This window comes from Rhinoderma darwinii, chromosome 12 (genome assembly GCF_050947455.1).
Source record: "Rhinoderma darwinii isolate aRhiDar2 chromosome 12, aRhiDar2.hap1, whole genome shotgun sequence".
Taxonomy (NCBI): domain Eukaryota; kingdom Metazoa; phylum Chordata; class Amphibia; order Anura; family Rhinodermatidae; genus Rhinoderma; species Rhinoderma darwinii.
This window is the reverse complement of record NC_134698.1, coordinates 27,118,146-27,140,352: the sequence shown is the minus strand read 5'-3', so window position 1 is coordinate 27,140,352 and position 22,207 is coordinate 27,118,146. Positions and strand designations below refer to the sequence as shown.

The 22,207-nt window shown below is 44.7% G+C and overlaps 1 protein-coding gene across 5 annotated transcripts; it reads left to right on the top strand.

Annotated features, from left to right (window-relative positions):
- Window positions 1–2,500: 2,500 nt before the first annotated feature.
- Window positions 2,501–7,964, top strand: LOC142664673 (mitotic checkpoint serine/threonine-protein kinase BUB1 beta-like). Of its 5 annotated transcripts, none has more exons than XM_075843894.1 (4): window positions 2,501–2,585; window positions 5,212–5,357; window positions 6,697–6,756; window positions 7,715–7,964. In XM_075843894.1, the coding sequence occupies exons 1-4, from the start codon at window positions 2,556–2,558 to the stop codon at window positions 7,875–7,877; spliced, it is 399 nt and encodes a 132-aa protein (XP_075700009.1). In that variant the 5' UTR covers window positions 2,501–2,555; the 3' UTR covers window positions 7,878–7,964. The 5 variants fall into 5 exon arrangements, with proteins under 5 accessions (XP_075700009.1, XP_075700012.1, XP_075700011.1 ...); XM_075843897.1 differs by lacking the exon at window positions 2,501–2,585 and adding an exon at window positions 2,606–2,753 and having other exon boundaries at window positions 5,215–5,357; XM_075843896.1 differs by lacking the exon at window positions 2,501–2,585 and adding an exon at window positions 2,606–2,753.
- The last annotated feature ends 14,243 nt before the right edge of the window (window positions 7,965–22,207 follow it).

Genomic DNA, 22,207 nt, shown 5'->3' with positions numbered 1-22,207 from the left:
CCTAATTCTAATAAATCCTGCAAAAGACTTGTGGGGTCTAAATGCCCACTATATCCCTAGATAGATTCTTTAAGTGGTGTAATTTCCACTTTTGGGGGGTCTCCACTGTTTTGGCCTCTCAGGGGCTTTGCAAATGCGACATGGCACCCAAAAACCATTTCAGCTAAATTTGAACTCCAAAAGCCAAATAGCGCTCCTTCCCTTCTGAGCCTTGCTGTGGGTCCAAACAGCAGTTTATTACCACATATGGCATATTTCCGTAATCGGGAGAAATTCTTTACAAATGTTGGGGTGCTTTTTCTCCTTTATTCCTTGTAAAAATTAAAAATGGCTACCTTTTTTCAGAAAAAAAGTAGATTTTTACCTTTACAGAATAATTCCAATGAATTCAGCAAAACAACTGTGGGGTCAAAATGCTAACTTTACTCCCCTAGAAAAATTCCTTGATGAGTGTAGTTTCCAAAATGGGGTCACTTTCCGGGGGTTTCCACTATTTTGTTCCCTCCAGTGCATTGCAAACGCGACACTGCACTGAAAACTATTCCAGCAAAATCAGAATTTCAAAATCCAAATGTTGCTCCTTCCCTTCTGAGTCCTGCTGTGGGTCCAAACAGCAGTTTATTACCACATATGGGATATTGCTATAATCGGGAGAAATTGCTTTACATATGTTGGGGTGTTTTTTCTCTTTTATTCCTTGCAAAAATTAACAATTTCTAAGTTTTTTCAGAAAAAAGTAGATTTTCATCTTCACATACTAATTCAAATAAATTTAGCAAAAAAACTGTGGGTTCAAAATGCTAACTATACCCCTAGATAATTTCCGTGAGGGGTGTAGTTTCCAAAATGAGGTCACTTTTGGGGGTCTTTATTGTTTTGGCCCCACAAGACCTCTTCAAACCTGACATGCTGCCTAAAATATATGCAAAAAAAAAAAGGAGGCCCCAAAATCCACTAGGTGCTCCTTTGCTTCTGAGGCCGGTGTTTCAGTAAATTAGCGTACATGGGCCACATGTGGGATATTTCTAAACTGCAGAATCTGGGCAATAAATAATAAGTTACATTTCTCGGGTAAAACCTTCTGTGGTATAGAAAAAAAAAGTATTGCAAATGAATTTTGTAAAAAAAAAATGAAATGTGTAACTTTCACCTCTACTTTGCTTTAATTCCTGTGAAACGCCTAAAGGGTTAAAAAACTTTCTGAATGCTGTTTTGAATACTTTGAGGGGTGCCGTTTTCAAAATGGGGTTATTTATGGGGACTATCTAATATATAAGGCCCTCAAAGCCACTTCTCAACTGAACTGGTCCTTTTTAAAAATCGCCTTTTGACATTTTCTTGAAAATATGAGAAATTGCTGCTAAAGTTCTAAGCCTTGAAACGTCCTAGAAAAATAATAGAATGTTCAAAAAACGATGCAAACATAAAGTAGACATATGGGAAATGTTAACTAGTAACTATTTTGTGTGGTATTACTATCTGTTTTAAAAGTAGATACATTTAAATTTAGAAAAATGCAAATTTTTGCAAATTTTCTCAATCTTGGTGTTTTTTAGAAATAAATATTGAATTTATCGACCAAATTTTTTCCCTAACATAAAGTACAACATGTCACGAGAAAACAATCTCAGAATCGCTTGGATAGGTAAAAGCATTCCGGAGTTATTACCACATAAAGGCTCAGTCCTGCAGGGGTTAAAAAAAATTGATATCTGTTGTGCATAATAATTAGCATTTTGAGTTTTTTACTTCTAAAAAAAAAATCTGTTATCATTAGGAGATTTGTTCAATAAAATTTGCATTATACTCCAACGGTTGATGGCGTGAAGATTATACTGACCGTCATTTGCATCGACTATTTCGTAAAATCAGCGAAAAATAACATTTGCATAATAATTTGGAACGCGGTGTAAATAAAAATCACTGTTGTTATCTACATTACAGCGCCGATCACATTATGTAGAATATAGGGCACTTATAATGGGGTGACAGAGCTGCGGTCATGTGACCTTATGTCTAAAGGTCTTTTTGCAGGACAAATACAATGCTGTTTCGTCGCGTTTTTTGCCGCAATTCGCTGCAAATAGTGCCAAAAACGACATTGTACTTTGGGTGGCTATGGGCCCCCTGGGAGTCTCGGGCCCCGGGCGGCCATCCAAAACACCCTATGATGATCCGCCATGGGGCATGGACACCCATCCCTAAAAATCTGCAAAGGTGTCCATAGGCCATTGAAATGAATGGGTCCGTAATAACGGATGAAAAATACGGACGTGTGCATGGGGCCGCGCCGTATTATTTAGGCCACACGGTCTTGGAAGTCGTTTTCCAGCGTTGGCTGTAGTCACATGCTCAGTGTACCTAAAATGCACCACCAAATTAGCTAAACCATTCGGCTGCTTCCATTACTAAAGGTCGGGCCCATGCATAAAAGTGTCAAATATGAAGGAATTATTTCATCCTACAGGAAAACTGACATAATCATTCCTCTCCAGGGAACTCCATGGAACAGCGCGCGCCGCCGAACAGCTAAACGAAAGACTACATCTCCCAAGATGCTTTTGTGCTTCCTTTACAATCACGTGGTATGTTTTAGCAAATCATCTCAAGGTACTCGAGAAGACAGCTGCGGTGGGCAGGCGCGTCACGTGACAGGTCTCGTAGTAGACCAATCAGACAACAGTTACTTTATTTCAAATCTGGTTTGTGTAGCGGCGTAGACTCCTTGAGCTGCGGAGATAACTGCACGGGCGGTGAGTGACGTGATGTGCCGGTGGAATATATCGCTAGTGATGGAGGGCAGCTCGTGGTGTGCGCCGCCCCCCGCTGGACCCTGTAGCGGCGCTGCCACAGTTTGCCCTCCATGTCGTAGATTATGTGCACTGTAACCTGGGGGGAGGGTTTATAAGCAATATGTGAGTAGGCGTTATCAGTACTTATACAACGGAGTGTATATAATGTATAATTGCCTTTCAATTCTCTACCAATGGGCTGATCTTGGGAGACAGTGACTTTGGGGAGGGGCGTTGTGGAGGGTATACACCGTGTGTGGTATATATGTGTGTATATCCTTATCTCTGCGATGGGCACATGTGCATTTTTAAGAACAGGCTTATTTTATTCGCGGAGGCGCGGGGTCATGGGCACAGCTTTGGCTGTAGCACATTTTTTCTAATCTACAACATTTATAACCGTTGCATCTGCACGTCCCCAGCAGACTGGCCTAAAATGTAAGGCTAAATTCACACTTTCGTTGTATAATCTCTTAGGCCCCATGCACACGAACGTATTTTTGTCCACCCGTAAATACGGGTCCTTGGTCACACGTATGCGACCCGTATTGCACCCGTATTTCCGGGCACGTTTTCTCTGCAAAATTGCGCTGCGCTAATCGGCAGCCCCTTCTCTCTATCAGTGCAGAATAGAGAGAAGGGACAGCCCTTACCGATATAAAAGTAAAAGAAATTCATAACCCCTCTCTTCACATCCAGCCCGACCTCCCTGGATGACGCGGCAGTCCATGTGACCGCTGCAACCAGTGATTGGCCTGTGATTGGCTGTAACGTCATCCCAGGAGGCCGGACTTGAGGAAGAAGCAGGGAGTTCTGGGTAAATATGAATGTCTTTTTTTTTTTTTTTTTTTTTACAGCTTTATCTATATTTGATCGGTAGTTTCTGTCCCGGGTGCTGAGAGTTACTGCTGATCGTTTAACGCTTTCAGCACCCTGGACAGTGACTATTTACTGTTGTCGCCTAGCAACGCTCCTGTAATTACGGGTGCACACACGTAGTCACCCGTAATTACGGGAGCCCCATAGACTCCTATGGGCTGCCCGTGCCGTAATTACGGCCTGAAATAGGACATGTTCTATAATTTTTCAACGGCCCGACACCTTCCCGTAAGCATACGGGGAGGTACACGTGGCCAATAGAAGTCCATGGGCCCATAAAAACGTGCCGTAATTTCTCTATTCAAAAAAATGGATGTGTAATGGATGGTTCTTTATCACTGGTGTCAATGTAAGGGCCTGTTCACATCACCGTTCGCTTTCTGTTCCGGGGTTCCGTCTGTGGTTTCCATCGGGTGAACCCCGCAACGGAAATTGAAAGTGAAACCACAGCTTCCGTTTCAAACTCCACAAACATCCCCAAAAAAAAATCACAACTGACACACAATTGCTACGTGTGGGGCCATTGCATTCACAGCCGTCTACAGAGATGAATTAATTTCAGTTCATTGGATATCAGTTCCTTGGTATTCTGCACATGGACACTGGACCAATGAGCTAACACCTTACCTCTCTCCCGTAGCGGACAGTCTCCCTCGACAGGCGCAATCTTCTCTCTCCCTCTCTCTCCCTCTCTCTCCCTCTCTCTCTCTCTCCCTCTCTCTCCTCCCCCCCTCTCTCTCTATCTCTCCCTCTCTCTCTCCTCCCCCCCTCTCTCTCTCTCTCCTCCCCCCCTCTCTCTCTCCCCCCCTCTCTCTCTCCCCCCCTCTCTCTCTCCTCCCCTCTCTCTCCCCCCCTCTCTCTCTCTCCCTCCCCCTCTCTCTCTCTCTCTCTCTCCCTCCCCCTCTCTCTCTGTCTCCTCCCCCCCTCTCTCTCCTCCCCCCTCTCTCTCTCTCTCTCCTCCCCCCCTCTCTCTCTCTCTCTCCTCCCCCCTCTCTCTCTCTCTCTCTCTCCTCTCTCTTTCTCCTCCCCCCCTCTCTCTCTTTCTCCCCCCCCTCTCTCTCTTTCTCTTTCTCCTATAGTCATTCAGTTATGTGTACAAATGAAAGGAATAGGTGCAGCCACGTGACCATGGGGATACTAAAATTAGCTGAAGAAATTTAGTGTTACTCAGTGGCCACTAAAATCTATGGGCCATCATGTAATACATGCTCATCCCCAGTATTTCACAGCGAGCTTCTCAGCTTTAGTCTTTGTAAACATCTGCGTTGGTGTTTCGGTTTTCAAAGCGTTCAGGATCCGTCACACCGCAAATACCAACATGCCTGACAGACCCCATTGACTTACAGTGAGTTCCGCCAAGGTGTCTTTTTTTGATAGGAGAATATAGTGCAGCATGCTGCACCGTTTTCCCTGTCAAATTTTACGGAATCTGCGACAGCGGCCCTGAATGATGCCTCCGATGCAGATGTATCATAGGGAAGATATTGGTCATTGCTGATATACCTGTTATCTTTACAATATTTTGTATCCGTTTGTACAGCAGAGTATGGCACAGGACGGAGATGAGTGGGAACTCAGTAAGGAAAATGTTCAACCTCTTCGACATGGGAGGGATATGTCGACTCTGCAGGAGGTTCTCTCCCAGCAAGTCCATGCCAACCATAATGCCATCCTGCAAAGGAAACAGTGAGTAATTCACTAAACAGACAATAACTACTACATCAGGAGAGTCCAAGGAGGAGTCATTACCGTGTATACACCTGTATATTGTATCAGCATGTTACAAACCGTTCCTCCAGTTACTTCTCCACTGGCAATAAATATGTATGTTCTGGGGAGGGTAAAATAACATGAGTTAGGCTATGTTCACACTTCAATAATTTATTTTCCGGTTCTCCGTGACAACCCGGATAGCATAGTAAACTGTAAAATCTGATGGACCCATCGTGAGTTAATTGGATCTATCCGGATCCTTTGCAAAACGGATTCATCATTTCCATCATCGTTCACATAAAATGTAAGCCATGATACTAGTGTCAAGTCCGAATTTCAGGGTAGCTTCCTTCTCCCTGTTATTCCACACCGAATAACCACCTCTGTAAATTGAAAGCTGAAGGCATGCCTGGAAAGAAGTAAACCAGCCAAAGAGATGTTGGTACACAGCTTTCCTCAGATAGGACAGGAAGCGAACTAACTTTATTCAGAACAAAGAAACACAGGAAAAGACACATGCTCCCTCACTAGGGATGTGGGAGTGCCCAAGCCCCCACCGGCTTCTCAGCTGCAAGTTCTTCTGTACACTCTTCTTGCATTCCAGGGGGCGGTGTCTTCCATAGGTGTGTCCGTCATGAACAAAGAACTTGTTATATATATATCAGTATATTACACAAAGAACTGAAATGTATATACATATGTGTGAGGATAATATTTTTGCAAACAATATACATGGTAATGATCCCTGACACTAGTGTGAACATACTCAAGTCCGCATGTGACTTACCCACGTGCTCTGAGTGACATGTAAGGCCTTGTAGTCCCACAACGGCTGTAGTGTCACCGGTTGGAGACCTCCGCCTTAGAGCTCCTGTAGAATCTCCGTACCGAAAGTCTGCAGCGTTTTACGCAAGATAAGTTGAAATGCTGCAAATTGAGAATCTGCGCCGCGGGTCAATTTCTGCAGCATTTATGCAACATGTGCGGGAGCTGTAAGTGCCTATTCACCAGAATGTTCCTCGGCCATGTGCTTAGGTGCCATGGGCTCCTCCGTTTAAAAATTTACTAACAAAACTAAAATGGTCACAAATGCAACAAAAAAAAAATTGTTTCCATCTGAAGCCGTCTTACAACGAGATCCTCCACGTCTTTGTAGTATATGATTATATAGGGGGATCAGTGGATGAAGGATCTATAGTGACATGAAATAAGCGCCTAAAAAAGCTGAGATGTGTAACCAATATTTGTATTGCCAAAACATGGAGGGATAATGTTTTGGTTCTTTATTCATTTAGTTCTTTTTTTTTTTAAGGGCCTTTGAATTGGAACTTCACTTTTACACTGGAGATGATCCTTTGGATGTTTGGGACCGGTATGTCAATTGTTGATGGACTCTTCTATAACAGTAATGATATTTAGGTTGGCTAATAGTTTGTTGGTGCATTGTAAGTGAGCACAGGATAGATGGGGTGCTTGTATGGAGAGAAGTTTTTATTTTGTTTCATTTCAATTTTACAGAAAAAAAATCACCTAAAAGAAAGTTGTTTTCATTGACCGTCATATTGCACTTATTTGTATGAGGTCGAGTTACAAGAGTCATTACTAAGCATATGGGGATTATGGAAGAAGGATAAAGGAGGGGGTTTACAGCATGACTTGGTGGAGCAGCCATGGGGGATGAAATCCTGTAAAGCATAATCATTACATTGCTGTCCTTATTTGAGAATATTGTGGCCCCTCTGTGGGGACTGCTTTTTCTGTCAAGAATGTCATAATCTTTAAACCTTTGATTTGTGAATGGGTAGGACGGAGCTCCAGAAAAGTGCCATTTTTTTTATTTTTTTTTAGAAGACTTCATAGATGAGTGACCTGGAAAAGGTTTTATGCATCTGTTTTATGCCGAGAAAGTGGAAACCATTACCCTAAACCCATGTGAGCAGGACTTCTCAAACTCCATCATATGATCCTTTTCTTAACTGCTGACTGGCTAAGAGGGATCATGTGATCACATAACCAGGAAGTTCTTGCTTTTCAGTCCCTCTTATTGGCACTTTGGGTGTTTAGTGGAGGTCATTGTGCCCACTAGTATAACTCTATCATTTTTTTTATTTTATTCATAGAGGTTTTCATTTTAAAGTGGTTGTACAGGATAAGGAAATCATGGCTGCTCAACATGGCGCTGAGCTGCAGTACCACACACAACCTGTGGGCGGCTGTAGCAGTGTTTTTTGGAAGAAAGCCGCCATGTTTTTATGATCCTGTGCAATCCCTGTGCTAGCTATCGGATTGTTAAAAACCGTTCTCATACTTGAACTTATTCTATGTTGTAGGTATATAAAATGGGCAGAACAAGCATATCCCCAGGGAGGTAAAGAGAGCAACTTGTCTCCACTGCTAGAGAGAGCGGTCAGGATATTCCACCAAGAGCAGAAGTATTATGGAGATCTGCGCTATCTCAATATTTGCCTCAAGTTTGTAAGTTCAGCAAAATAATTTCTCATTTTCTTTGTAAGGCTATGTTGACACCATGTAATCCATTTAACGGCATATGTGCAATTGGATTAAATTACAGTGAATTAACATGGATGCACATCAATTTCCATCGCTTTTTAAGCATATTAGTTTTTCTTTGTTCTATAAAAAAGACCCCCCCCCCCCCACACACACACACACCAGCAAAGCAAAACCGAAAACAGATGCTGTTTCACAAATTCCTAATGTGTGAATATAGCCTAATAGAATACAGACACCTTTTATGTAAAAAAAAATATATTATATTTTTACAGGTTAGTGGTTACCTGGAGTTAAATAAAAAAAAAAAAAAAAAGTTGCAAGCTGTAATCCTCAATCCTTCATTCACTTTCACACCCCTGATATTCACTTTTTTTTTTTTTTTCATGTCCCTCCCAGGATTACATGCTGGATGTTGAGGTCTGATTCCAGGATGCTGCAGCATTCACTATCTCATGTATCAGCACAGGTTCATTTCTGTACTGCTTTCTCTTTCTACAGCTCATGAGGGATCTCTTCTCCCTTGTGCTGACCAGCACTGATGCTGAGGAGGTTGATTTTCCCCCTACCTTCCCCAGCAGACTCTGCCGTGGGTTCTTTTATATACTGATTTACAGCCTGTGGGCTTCACTCCCTGCAGACTGCCATGTGTGCTCTTTATTTTCACCCTATACGAACAGCCTGTGTGATCTGCCCTTCCTGGATACTTTCCTCACTCTCTACACTCTGATCTGCCATGTACAACCTTCTTCTCCTCCTCCTCCCTACTGTTATATCTAACACTAAGAAAAGTGAGGGTGTAGAGCAAAGAAAGCAGGTGTCAGCACCCGTCCGCAATAACTTTTGCCTTACTGCGCTGGGTTTATAGGTTTGAATCCGACCAAGGACAACATTTGCATGGAGTTTGTATGTTCTTCCCGTGTTTGCGTGGGTTTCCTCCAGGCACTCCCGTTTCCTCCCACACTTCAAAATCATTAGGCTTATTTGGAATGTAGATTGTAAGCTCCAATGAGGACCGGGACCGATGTGAGTGATTACTATATACAACACTGTAGAATAAGTTGGCGCTATACAAATGAATAAAATACATGAATAAGCAGCAGGACAACCAGCTATGTAAAGGAGTTAAACAGACTCTACAGCAGCAAAATGGTAGGGTTTTTAACGGACTCTTTTGAGAGTTGTTTAATTTTGCATCTAGGAAGCAAATCAATTATAAAATTTCATTGCAAAGGTGTCCAAAGCCTTTAATTGAAAGCCTAGATCAGAATTCCGTGTTTATTCGGGCATATGGATGTCATTGAGATGGGACTCCCGGTCAGGCCCCTCCACTAGGAGCCAGAGCAGAGAGCCACTGCACAGAGCGGTTTTGTGCAAGTGACATTGCCCAAATAAGTACTCTAGCCCTGGGTAAGCTCCTGACGTAAAGAGAACCTGTCACCTGCCCATACAGGTGCAGCATGTAATGGGAAGGGGTGCGCAAACCCTGGGGCACTTTACATTTTTTTCCTTTCCTCCTCTGTTATTTAGATATTGGTACCATTTATATTTAAATAACCCCCTGAATGGTCAATGGGGCGTGTATTTGGCAAGGGGGCGTGTAACGTTGCCGCTACGGACCGTGCCACAGCAAGAGCTGGAGTGAGGATAGAGCGCGCGTACATGTGTGCGTGCATGCACACTTTCACACTCTCTCTTAAAGTTCTCGCCAGACAAACGACAAGACTGATCTCTTGTCTGCCGTGAGCGAGTGTGCTTAGCACGGAGCTGCGTGCGTGCGCTCGCACACTCCTCTCTCCAGCTCTTGCTATGGCACTGTCCGTAGCTGATTGGACAGTGTCACAGCGATGTTACACGCCCCCTTGCCAATTACACACCCAATTGACAGTTCAGGGGGTTATTTAAAAATCGGGTTCCAAATATAATGCCACCAATATCTAAATAACGGAGGATAGGAAAAAAAAAATTTTTTTCAGAGTGCACCGAGAAAACGAAAAATCACTGTTAACGTGACACTTCCTCTTCTATCCGCCCCTAGAACGATATGTCCTTTCTCTTGTGTCTTCTGTGGCTCTTTCAGGAACGCTCCCTTATGCGAATGTCACAGGTCATGTGACGCATCGTCCACAAGAAGTCACAGGAGGAGTAGCCTTTAGGATGCAGGCAAATAAAGTTTGTGCTCAGATGAAAAGCCAGCAGAGGAAGGGATATTTACAAAACGGCAGGGGTCGGTGAAAACTCAGACGGGGGAGGGAATAGCAGATGATGGGGAATCATGGGAAACTGAGGGACCACCTAATTCAGAGTAACAGGGAATGTAAACAATGGCCCAGTGGGAATTACCATTATTTGCAGAAACTTTCACAGAAAACTACTCGTGAGGAACCTGTGAGTATTTTTTAGTGTAATGCAGGTTTTTTTTTATTGAAGTCCGATAACCCCTTCAATGTTAACTTTTGTCGGACATCAGGCTGTAAAATTTCATTTATACTTGTAAACCTGAGATGATGGGTGTAGTAAACGTAAACCTTATGTACAAGATTTTACATCCTTCTCATAAAATATATAATATATACACGTTTTTGTACAGAGCCTGTAGACTTGTACAGCTAGTTACACAGCCAAGGTATTGGTACTCTACACGCACAACTCTATATCACCTGGGCAGAAGAGTATGAAGCCAGAGGCCAGTGGCGTAACTACCGCCGTAGCAGCAGTAGTGGCTGCTACGGGGCCCGCGGCATGAGGGGGCCCGTGTCGCCCGCCGGCACGGTCCCCCACCATGGCCGGAGGCTCCGCTAGCAGCCGCTGTGGCTGCTACAGCGGGACGCCACTGAACACTACGGCAGAGCAGGGAGGTATCTCCCCGCTCTGCCATTAACTGGTTCCCGACCGCTGGCTGTATTTTTACGGCCAGCGGTCAGGGTCCTTAAAACCCGAGCCATAGACTTTCTACGGCTCGGGTTTTAACTTGCTGCCCGCGCGATCGGGCAGCTGAATGTCGGGTCTCCGGCTGTCAGTGACTGCCGGGGACCCTGAGGAGAGGATAGAAGCAGCTTTCGCTGCTTCTGTCTTCTCTGATCACTTGTACACAGCGCTGAATGCGTGCTGTGTACAGGAATAGAGACAGCAGCAGCGCCGCTGTCTCTATTCCTCCCGGTGATCATGTGACTGGTCACATGATCGCCGGGTGCCGTTAGTGGCAGACTGCTGCTGGGTCTTACTAGACCGAGCACAGCCCTATTAGTGACAATCGTCACTATGAGAGGGCTGATTTCCCCTGTAACTGGGGCTGCTGTGCAGCTCCAGTTACAGTGGAAAAACATGGTGTAAAAGAAAGAAAAAATATATATAAAGTTCCCCAAAGGTCTTCTTTGACCATTGGGGGACAGACCATAGTAATAAAAAAATAATAAAGTAAAGTGCAAAAAAAATGTAAATAATAAATACACATAAAATACCCACCCAAAAAAAAAAACAGTTCCCCCCCGCCCATCATTGCTGTAACGCTAGCGCTGACCCAATTAACCTAATATAGACATGTAATATATTAAAATTTACGGTAGACAATGACGATCACAAATAAAAGGTCTATTTTAGGGTAAAACTATGTTATTACCAAAAAAAAAATAGCTGAAATGTAAAAAAGCTTATTTTTTGACTATTATTTTCAAACTTTATGAATAAAAATTCTAAAATAGCAAAAAAGGTGTGTATAAAAACGATAAAAATTAAACCTGCATTGTCTATGGAAAAAACATCGCAAAAATCACGTCGTTCGCAAAAACAAATAAAAAAGTTATAGCCATTTAACGAACACGTGCTAAAAAGGGCTAAACGGTGTCTGGTCCTGAAGGCGCAAAATAGAGCAAAAGACATGTATCCCCTATCCACAGGATAGGGGATACATGTGTTATCGCTGGAATTGATAGGGAGAACGGGGGACTGAAAGTCCGCTGAAGTTCTCCATCACAAACCTCGGACTTCCGGGTTCTGTGTCGGCAGCTCCGTAGAAATAAATGGAGCGCCGGTCGTGCTTGTGCGCATGCGTGACCAACGCTCCTTTCATTTTTATTGAGCTGCGCAGACGCCGGAAGTCAAAGGTTTTTCATGGAGAAGTTCAGGGGACTTTCAGTCCCCCGTTCTCCCTATCGCTGTCAGCGATCACTCTTGTATCCCCTATCCTGTGGAGATCCTGTGGAGAGGGGATACATGTATTTTGTAGGACACACTGTAGGTCGCATTTTTTTGGGAGGGGGGACGCTGTATGGCGTTCCCTACAGGGGGGGGAACGCTGTATGGCGTCCCCTACAGGGGGGGGGGGTGGCTGTATGGCGTTCCCTACAGGGGGGAGCTGTATGGCGTTCCCTACAGGGGGGCTGTATGGCGTTCTCTACAGGGGGGGCTGTATGGCGTTCTCTACAAAGGGGGCTGTATGGCGTTCCCTACAGGGGGGGCTGTATGGCGTTTTCTGCAGGGGGGCTGTATGGCGTTATCTACAGGGGGCTGTATGGCATTATCTACAGGGGGGCTGTATGGCGTTCTCTACAGGGGGATGTATGGCGCTATCTACAAAGGGGGGGGCTGTATGGCGTTATCTACAGGGGGGGCTGTAAAAAAGGCACTATCTACAAGAGGGGGGGGGTTGTGTGACACCCAGGAGAGGGGGGGCCCCAGTCAAAAGTTTGCTATGGGTCCCAGTCTTTCCTAGTTACGCCCCTGATCGTGTTCTTTACTTGCTCTTATTAAGCCTTGCCAGGGGTGCAAAGATGGCAGACCTGAGGGCCTACATTAGTCCTCCAAGCTGCAATGACGACCATTGGCACCCCACAATCGCAGGGGGGCAATGGGCCGTCAGAGATGGCCACCCCCATCTTTCTAATGGCTTAGTTACCGCAGTTACTATTGACCTCAGCATCTAAGGGGTTAAACGAGTGGGATCGTAGTAATCTACGATTTCGCTCGTCGCAGTGAACTGTCAGTTGTAACATACAACCAACACCAGCAAATTATGGAGTGAGCTCAGTCCGTGACCCCACTCCATACTTCCCTCCTGGCCTACACCGTATATATACACGTTGGTTGTCGTGGAAGGGTTATGCTGCAATAAAGCAGATCTTCCCTTACAAAAACTAATGACGTTTTGGCAACCAAAGGTGCCCCCCGCAGCATCAGAGCCCCATAGCAGCTTCTATGGCTACTAGGGCTATAGTTATGTCCATGTACAGGGGGAAGATTTGACAGTAACACTACAGGTGATGTATTATCACAGTATACATCTAGTATTTGGATAAAATAGAATGACCTACCAGTCCCCAGACATTAGTAGATACGGGTCACTAAGCAAATCATGGTGGTTCCAAGTACCAGGCTCAGGACCAACACCTAGAAGAGGAGGAGAGAGAATAAGGAGGTTAAAACGTGGCCAGGTGCGGTGGATTCACTGCTTGTACACAATGCATCTTAAAGGGTTTATGCGGGGACTAAAAATTATTAGCAGTGTTCTCACTGCATTATGTGATGTCACGGTTTGTGGGTATGTGGACCCACCAGGCCGCACCGCCATAGCAGCGAGGCAGCTGGCAAAATAACAGGGAACCCCAGAAATAGAAAAGTCCCGCACAAGGGTACCAGGATAGTCCAGACAGTGGCCGCAGCTCTGGCACGGATGGAGGTAGGTAACACAGGACGTGGCGGATGACACAGGTGCAGTAGACACGACTCCAACTAGTAGGCACAGGAACAAGAACACAGTACGGGATACAGGAACGGGTAACAGGGCACGGGTAACAACTGGAACGGGAAACAGTAAGGGACCATTTGAAAGACAGACTTGGGGTATACTAACAATGCTCAGGCAAGGATCAGATGGGTTGGGCCCTTCTTATAGTCCAGGAAATCATGTGTGTTGATGATGGTGATTTCCTACATGTGCGTGCACTGGCCCTTTAAGAGAGGGCACGAGCGTGCGCGCGCACCCTACGGGACAGAGCAGATCGTAGCAGAAGTGAGCGCTGGCGTCTCCTGGGATCCAGATTCAGATCCATGGCTGCGGGCGTCAGGTGAGTGGACCCGATGGCCCTGGACGCTACAGTATCCCCCCCTCTTACGCCCCCTCTTCTTGGGACTAGAGCGAGAGAGGAACTTCTTAACAAGAGCAGAGGCATCAAGGTTCTCCTCCGGCTCCCAGGACCTCTCCTCAGGACCAAACCCGCTCCAGTCCACCAAATAGAAAGTCCTTCCTCCTACCCTCTTGCAGTCCAGGATCTCCCTCACCTCGAACACATCAGAAGAACTGCTGGGAGCAGTTGTGGAACAGGAAGTCTTGCTGTAGCAGTTCAGGACCACTGGTTTCAGGAGGGACACATGAAAGGAGTTGGGGATTCTGAAGGTAGGAGGCAGCCGCAGTTTATAGGAGACATGGTTAATCTGTTGCCGAATCTCAAAAGGACTGAGAAACCTGGGAGCAAACTTGTATGAAGGCACCCTCAAACGAATGTTCCATGAGGACAGCGAGACTTTGGTACCTGGAAGATACTGCGGCGGCTCTCTTCTTGTATCCGCTTTTCGCTTCATGCCCGGGTCTGTTGCCAGATTTACAGGAAGTCCCCAAATGCAGAGTCAGCAGCGGGTATCTGAGAAGTAGTAGACACTGGAAGAGGGACTCTAGGATGTTGACCGTATACAATGTAAAACGGAATGGAAGTGGTGGACTCGCTTGTGTGGTTGTTGTACGAGAACTCGGCCCATGGAAGAAGTTGTACCCAGTTATCATGCTGTAAGGAAATGAAGTGACGGAGATAATTCTCCATGATCTGGTTGATCCTCTCGACTTGTCCATTGGACTGGGGGTGATAGACTGTGGAAAAGTCCAATATCACATCCAGGAGTTTACAGAGAGCCCTCCAGAACCTCGAGGTAAACTGAAACCCCCGATCGGACACAATGTGAAGGGCAAGCCATGCAAACGGTAGATGTGCTGGATGAAGAGATTCGCCATTCGGGGAACAGAAGGTAGGCCGGTCAGCGGGATAAATTGTGCCATCTTCGAGAACCGGTCCACCACCACCCAGACAGTGTTGCATCCTGCTGAGGGAGGAAGGTCAGTGACAAAGTCCATCACAATGTGCTGCAAGGTGGCATTGGGTATAGGCACAGGTTGATGGAGGCCGGCAGGCTTGGAGTTAGTAACCTTGTTAGAAGCACACACCGTGCAAGAAGAGACAAAGTCCACAACATCCTTGGGCAGCATGGGCCACCAAAAGTGACGAGCAATCAGGTCTCGGGTTTTACGAACACCAGGGTGCCCAGCCAGTTTAGAACTGTGTCCCCATCGGAGAATTCTTCTCCTGCCTGCTAATCGAACAAAAGTCCTCCCCGGAGGGATGTCTCTAACCTGCAAAGGATTGGCAGTGATAATGCAGGACGGGTCTATGATAGTTTGAAGAGACTCCACTGTGTCATCCGTTTCAAATGACCTGGACAGGGCATCGGCCCTCACATTCTTGTCAGCAGGACATAGTGGAGCACAAATTGTAAACGGGTGAAGAACAGCGGCCACCTGGCTTGAAAGGGATTTAGTTGTTGAGCGGACTGAAGGTAGGTGAGGTTCATGTGGTCGGTGTAGATTAGGATGGGGTGAGCTGCGCCCTCCAGCAGATGTCTCCACTTCTCCAGAGCCAATTTGATGGCCAGTAGCTCCTGATCCCCAACAGAGTAAATGCGCTCTGCAGAAGAAAAAAGTCTCGAGTAGTAGCCACATACTACTGCCTTTCCTTTGGGGCTCCTCTGGAACAGAAGTGCGCCTGCACCAACATAAGAGGCGTCCACCTCCAAAGAAAACTGTATATATAAGTCAGGATTATAGAGGATTGAGGCAGAAGTAAAGGCTTTTTTGAGACTAAAAAATGTGGACTCTGCCTCTGGGGTCCACACCTTGGCGTTCACACCGTTCTTGGTAAGGGTGGAAATAGGAGATGTCAGTGATGAGACGTTTGAGATAAACTGCCGGTAGAAATTGGCAAATCCCAGGAAACGCTGTATGGACCTCAGACCTTGAGGACGTGGGCCACTCCAGGACAGCTCTCACTTTCTCAGGATCCATCTTGAGACCTTGATCCAATATGATGTAGCCCAGGAAGTGCAGAGAACTCCTCTCAGAGACGCACTACTCCAGCTTGGCGTATAAATGTTTCTCCCTTAATCGTAGTAGAACTTGACGGACATGCCTCCGATGAGTCGTCGGATCTGGGGAGAAAATCAAAATATCATCGAGATAAACAACAACACAGATATAGAGGAGATCTCGGAAGATATCATTAACGAGTTCCTGAAACACTGCAGGAGCGTTACACAGTCCGAAGGGCATCACTACGTATTCGTAGTGCCCGTCACGGGTGTTAAATGCCGTCTTCCATTCGTCGTCACCCTGGCGGACCGGAGCGGAAGTGAGATGGGGACCAGCGCTCACAGATCCATGGCTGTGGGCGTCAGGAGGTGAGTGGAACCGACGGCCCGCGGCCATAGATGCTACATGTGAGTAAACTCGCTAATATACATTCCCGTCCCCCTTGGTGCTGTTTCTGAGATTTTCATAGATTTTTATAGCGCTGATGAGGAACCGGAAGTCTAGTTGTACAGTCTTCTTTGGTGACGACACGACTCTTCGTCATGTGATCGGCCCCGCTGTACTCTATGTACTCGCTGTACTACTGCTCCTGCAGTATACGGAGCACAGCGCCGCTCTCTGAGAGGTTCCTCTGAGAGGTTCCTGTTGTTTCTCCTTTGCTTTATCCAATGCTAAAAACGAATAATGTTTTTTTTTTTTTAAATGCAAGCCCCTCAGTTGGAGTCACTGGGACCCAACACTAGAATTTAATCTGATTTGACAGATTATGGCACCATTTTCTATGGGGAACTTAAGGTGGTTATTTTGGTATTCCCATACTGTTTTTTGACACAGACCACCTATCTAAACATTGCTACAGACAAATCCACCTCTTCATGGTAAAGGTATTCTCTAATGCCAGTGCTGTCTTACAGCAGGATAATGCCCCCGCCACACTGCAAAAATCGTTCAGGACTGATGTGAGGAACATGACAAAGAGTTCAAGGTGTTGACCTGGCCTCCATATTCTTAATTCAATCGATCATCTGTGAGATGTGCTGGAAAAACAAATCCAATCCATAGAGACCCCTACTCACAACTTACAGGACTTAACCCCTTAATGACGAAGCCTAGGTTGGGCCTTAAGGATCAGAGCCCATTTGTCTATTCTGACATGTGTCACTTTATGTGGTAATAACTTTGGAATGCCTTTATTTATCCAAGTGATTCTGAGACTGTTTTCTGGTGACACATTGAACTTTATGTTAGTGGTAAAATTTGGTTAATACATTCAGTGAAAAACAGAAAAAATTACAGAAAATGTGGTGTAAGGCATATGTTTATACCACACAAAATAGTTATTAATTAACAATTTGTTTTTTTAAATAAAGGATTTAATATTGAAAAAAGTTTTTTTATACAACTGTTTTTTTTTTTGTCTCACTAGGTGACTTGAAGTCAGGAATCCCTGATCGCTATTCTAATACACTGCACTACATGCGTAGTCCAGTGTAAAAGTGCTGTCAGTTACTCACTGACAGCAAACCTAAGGCAGGACAAACTAGGCTTCCGTAGATGACAAACCCGGAGGCCATTGTTAGGCCTCCTGTTGCAGTAACATGATGGAATAGAACGTCAAGGAGCAGGAAGGGGTTAAAGGATCTGCTAACGTCTTGGTGCCAGATACCACAGGACACTTTTAACCCCTTAGTGACCAGCCCATTTTAGGCCCTAATGACCAAGCTATTTTATTCGTTTTTCTATAGTCGCATTCAAAGAGCTATAACGTTTTTATTTTTTCGTCTACATAGCTGTTTGAGGACTTGTTTTTTGCGGGATTAGTTGTGCTTTTTAATAGCACCATTTTTGGGTAGATATAATTTTTATATTAACTTTTATTAACCCTTTTGGGGGGGATTATAAAAAAAAACTGAAATTCCGCCATTGTTCTATGCGTTTTTAAATTGACGCCGTTCACTGTGCGACGTAAATAACTTGTTACCTTTATTCTATGGGTCGGTACGATTACGGCGATACCACATATGTAGAGGTTTTTTTATGTTTTACGACTTTTGCACAATAAAAACACTTTTGAACTAAAATTATTTGCTTTTGCATCGTCGCTTTCCAAGAGCCGTAATTTTTTTATTTTTCCATCAATGTAGTGATTTTTTGGGCTTGTTTTCTGCAGGACAAGACGTAGTTTTGAATGGTACTGTTTTGGGGTGCATGGGACTTATTGATTCATTTTTATTATGACTTTTTTGGGGGGCAATGGAAAAAAAATGCAATTTCGCCATGGTTTTTTGCGTTTTTTTTTTTACGCTGTTCACTTTGCGGTTTAAATTACATATTTACATTATTAATGGAGTCATTACGGTCGCGGCGATACCACATATGTGTACTTTTTTTTTTTTTTTACACTTTTACTAAATAAAACCACTTTTTATGGAAAAAAATGATTTTATTTATTTTTTTACTGTACTTTTTATTAATAATCTTTATTTCACTTTGATGACTTATTTTATTAGTCCCACTAGGGGACTTTACTGTGCGATATTCCGATCGCTGCTATAATGCTCTGGTATACTTCGTATACCAGAGCATTATTGCCTGTCAGTGTAAATCTGACAGGCAATCTGTTAGGACGTGCCTCCGGCGCGTCCTAACAGGCATATGTCCAGGGCAGACCTGGGGGCTTTTATCAGGCCCCCGGCTGCCATGACACCCCATCGGAGACCCGCGATTTCATTCGCGGGCCGCCGATGGGTGACAGAGGGAGCGTACTCCCTCTGTAAACAAAGTTAAATGCCGCGGTCGCTATTGACGGCGGCATTTAACGGGTTAAACGGCCGCGATCGAAGTAAACTTCGATCGCGGGCGTTGGAGCAGGAGCTCAGCTGTCATCAGACAGCAGAGCCCCGGCTCCTGCCTGCACGGGAGACCCGTGCAGGACTTAGACTAGGCTGACGTGAAAAGGCGTCAGCCTAGCCTAAAGCCCATTAGTGACCGACGTAAAAAGGCGTATTAGTGGTCACTAAGGGGTTAAAGATCTTCTGAAATCCATTTCCCAACGGGTCAGAGCTATTATGGCAGCACGAGGAGGACTACACAAGGCAGGTGGTTTTAATGTTATGTCTGGATGGTGTATATGTTAGTAATTAATTTCTATTCATTTGTACATTGATGGAAATTAGGGTATGTTCACACGCAAACTCAAAAATATCTGAAAATACAGAGCTGTTTTCAAGGTTTTCAGCGTTTTTTACGGCCGTTTTTGGAGCTGTTTTCAATATTGTCTAGGAAAAACGGCTCCAAAAGCGGCCCAAGAAGTGACTTGCACTTCTTTTGTGAACATACCCTAAAAAAAGAGTAACTTTTCTGTGCTTTTTATTTTTACAATTTATATCAATCACCCTAAATATTGTAATCTTGGGGCCTACATTGCTCCTATGTAAACATGGGAACGCCACCATTCTCACCAGTTTTAAGGCGTAATGTAAGTCTTAGGCCAAAACGTAGTAGTAGTCGAAACGCCAATCCAACCGAGATGGAATATGAAATATCCAAGATAGAAGGGAGTCCCAGGCATAAAATAAGATAAGATAACTTTATTAATCCCCGAAGGGAAATTCCAGTATCACATAAATGGATTCTGGAAAACGGCATCAGGGATCTTTTATCATTAGCTCTCTGTGCAGATTGAGATTCTGGCGTCCAAGGTGAAGATGATGAAGAAGACTAGGTGGTACTGTAGACAAAACAAAAAATAATCAGACCAGACGATAATCACTCAGCAATATACTGGTGCCGAAGCTCCAGCCATGATTTCACAAAAATACTATAGATGTCAGTGATCATACCTGTACTGCTGGTGTTTCTTCTGTACCACAGCTGTTGGTACTTCTCTCCTCCTCTTTCTTTGAAAGGCATGGACGCGGCACAAGGGACAGCGTGGATTTGTCGGGATCCAATGTGCAATACAAGGCAGATGGAATATGTGAGAACATGGCAGAACGGTGACTTGCTCTCCAATCTCATAGTCCTCTAGGCATATAGTGCAGGACTGGATGTCTTCATTTTCAGTAAAGGTTCGAGATGGGAGTCTATCAATCTGCCTGCCTCTCCTGCCTCGCCGACGTTGTCTTCTCTGCACAGGTCTGCTGTCTGTGGTCTCTGTTGTCGACTGTTGGTTGGGAAGCAGCTGACTGGTGCTTGGTGTTGGCTCCACCAGCCTGTTAGATGTTTGCTGAGGAGATCTGATTCCTTCTCTGGACGGCTGCAGGTTTGGTAGCGGCTCACTGGTGCTGGGGTCTTGTGTTGGTTCCTCCAGCCTTTCGGATCTCTCCTGAGTAGCTGATGGAGTAGACCCAGGCTGGAATTCTCCAGGAATTCTGAGCTCGGTCTCACTATTAATACGATGGCCACTTGTCGTTTCAGACTGTTCTATTGGCTCAGGTCGTAATGGGGACCGGCTTCTGTCCGCTCCTTCTTGCTGCAACCTACGGCGCGGTGGAACTTGACCACGTCTTCGTCTCCTGTCGGGGACATTGTCATGGTCTTCATCCTGCTCCACACTCTGACGCCTTTGTGAGGGATAAATCAGACAGTATCACACATGATAGGATTAGATACAATGACTCAGCAGACAGTATCACACATGATAGGATTAGATACAATGACTCAGCAGACAGTATCACACATGATAGGATTAGATACAATGACTCAGCAGACAGTATCTCACATGATAGGATTAGATACAATGACTCAGCAGACAGTATCACACATGGTAGGATTAGAGATAGGGCCCAGCAGACAGTATCACACATGATAGGATTAGATACAGTGGCTCAGCAGACAGTATCACACATGATAGGATTAGATACAGTGGCTGAGCAGACAGTATCACACATGATAGGATTAGATACAGTGGCTCAGCAGACAGTATCACACATGATTGGATTAGATACACAGCTCAGCAGACAGTATCACACATGATAGGAGTAGATACAGTGGCTCAGAAGGAAGTATCAAACATGATAGGATTAGATACACAGCTCAGCAGACAGTATCACAGATTGTAAGAAGAGATACAGCCGCACACTGACACCTCATACAAGATCTATGGGAGCTATAGGACCGCCAAGCGCTGCACTGCCCAGATTATGGCTCTGCATGGTCTGTACTTGTGCACTGTTATTCCTTATGGGTTATAGATCATGTGACCTGAGGCACCAATCACAGGCCACAAACTTGAAGGTACCGTATGCAATTGGCGTCCCGAACAGTTAATTATTCAACTCAGAATTTTGGATCTTTTTAGATTTAAAAAAATATATATATTTTTGGACATTCACTATTAATACGTATGGAAAGTTGCAGGATTTTGGGTCTTTATCAGATCGGGGAATACATCTCTTTTTTGTGTTTCAGATTGTGATTTGCATTCTACAGTTCAGGACGGGTACAGGATGGCAGCGGGCAGCAGATCTCTGGAGGTCAGTGGCTTCATTGTCCTGTTTTTTCCTTCCCTGCGATGGACATGTAGCAGGAGACTTGGATCCAGCAGGAGAGGTCCATGTGGCCGGCTGTCCACTCAGACAAGTAGCGGCTTATTGAGTAAGAGCCCCGGACAGGTAACAATTCCACAAATCACCGGCTGCTCATTTGTAAAACTGACTACTTGTCCTACTGTCCATTCCTGAGGAGGGATAAGAGGTCACTTACTGGATTCTCTTCTCTTTAGGACATCTATCGGCAGCAGGAATCCGCTTTTGGACTTGGACCCTTCATAAGTGAGTTTTTTTTAATAATTAGACTTTACCACAAGAAAGTGATTGATAGATGATCTCAAAATACAGTAAAATTCCTTTGTATCTGATAATCCCGAAAATTTGGTAATTTAGCACAAAACTGTACTATAATGTGGAAGACTGAAGAGAGAGAACCAGTAAGGAAATTGAAGATTGAAACTAAGATTTCTATACTTTTCTATGCCCGTCCAATAATCCAGAATATTTTAAAATAAAGCACCTTTCATGTCCCATTGATGACAGATTAAAGGAATATTTTTGTTATGTTATGTTATGACTGATCCCATTATCTGGTTGTTTTCTCTCTTCAGCTTACCCCAGCACCACGGAGGAGAGAGATCTACAGCGCCTCATCTACTGCACGAAATTCTTACCATCCCCAATCTTCAAGA

Coding starts and splice junctions, on each gene's coding strand:
- LOC142664673 (XM_075843894.1), top strand. CDS start 2,556: ATGCTTTTGTGCTTCCTTTACAATCACGTG. Junction 2,586..5,211: donor GCTTCCTTTACAATCACGTG/GTATGTTTTAGC, acceptor CCGTTTGTACAG/CAGAGTATGGCACAGGACGG. Junction 6,757..7,714: donor CCTTTGGATGTTTGGGACCG/GTATGTCAATTG, acceptor TCTATGTTGTAG/GTATATAAAATGGGCAGAAC.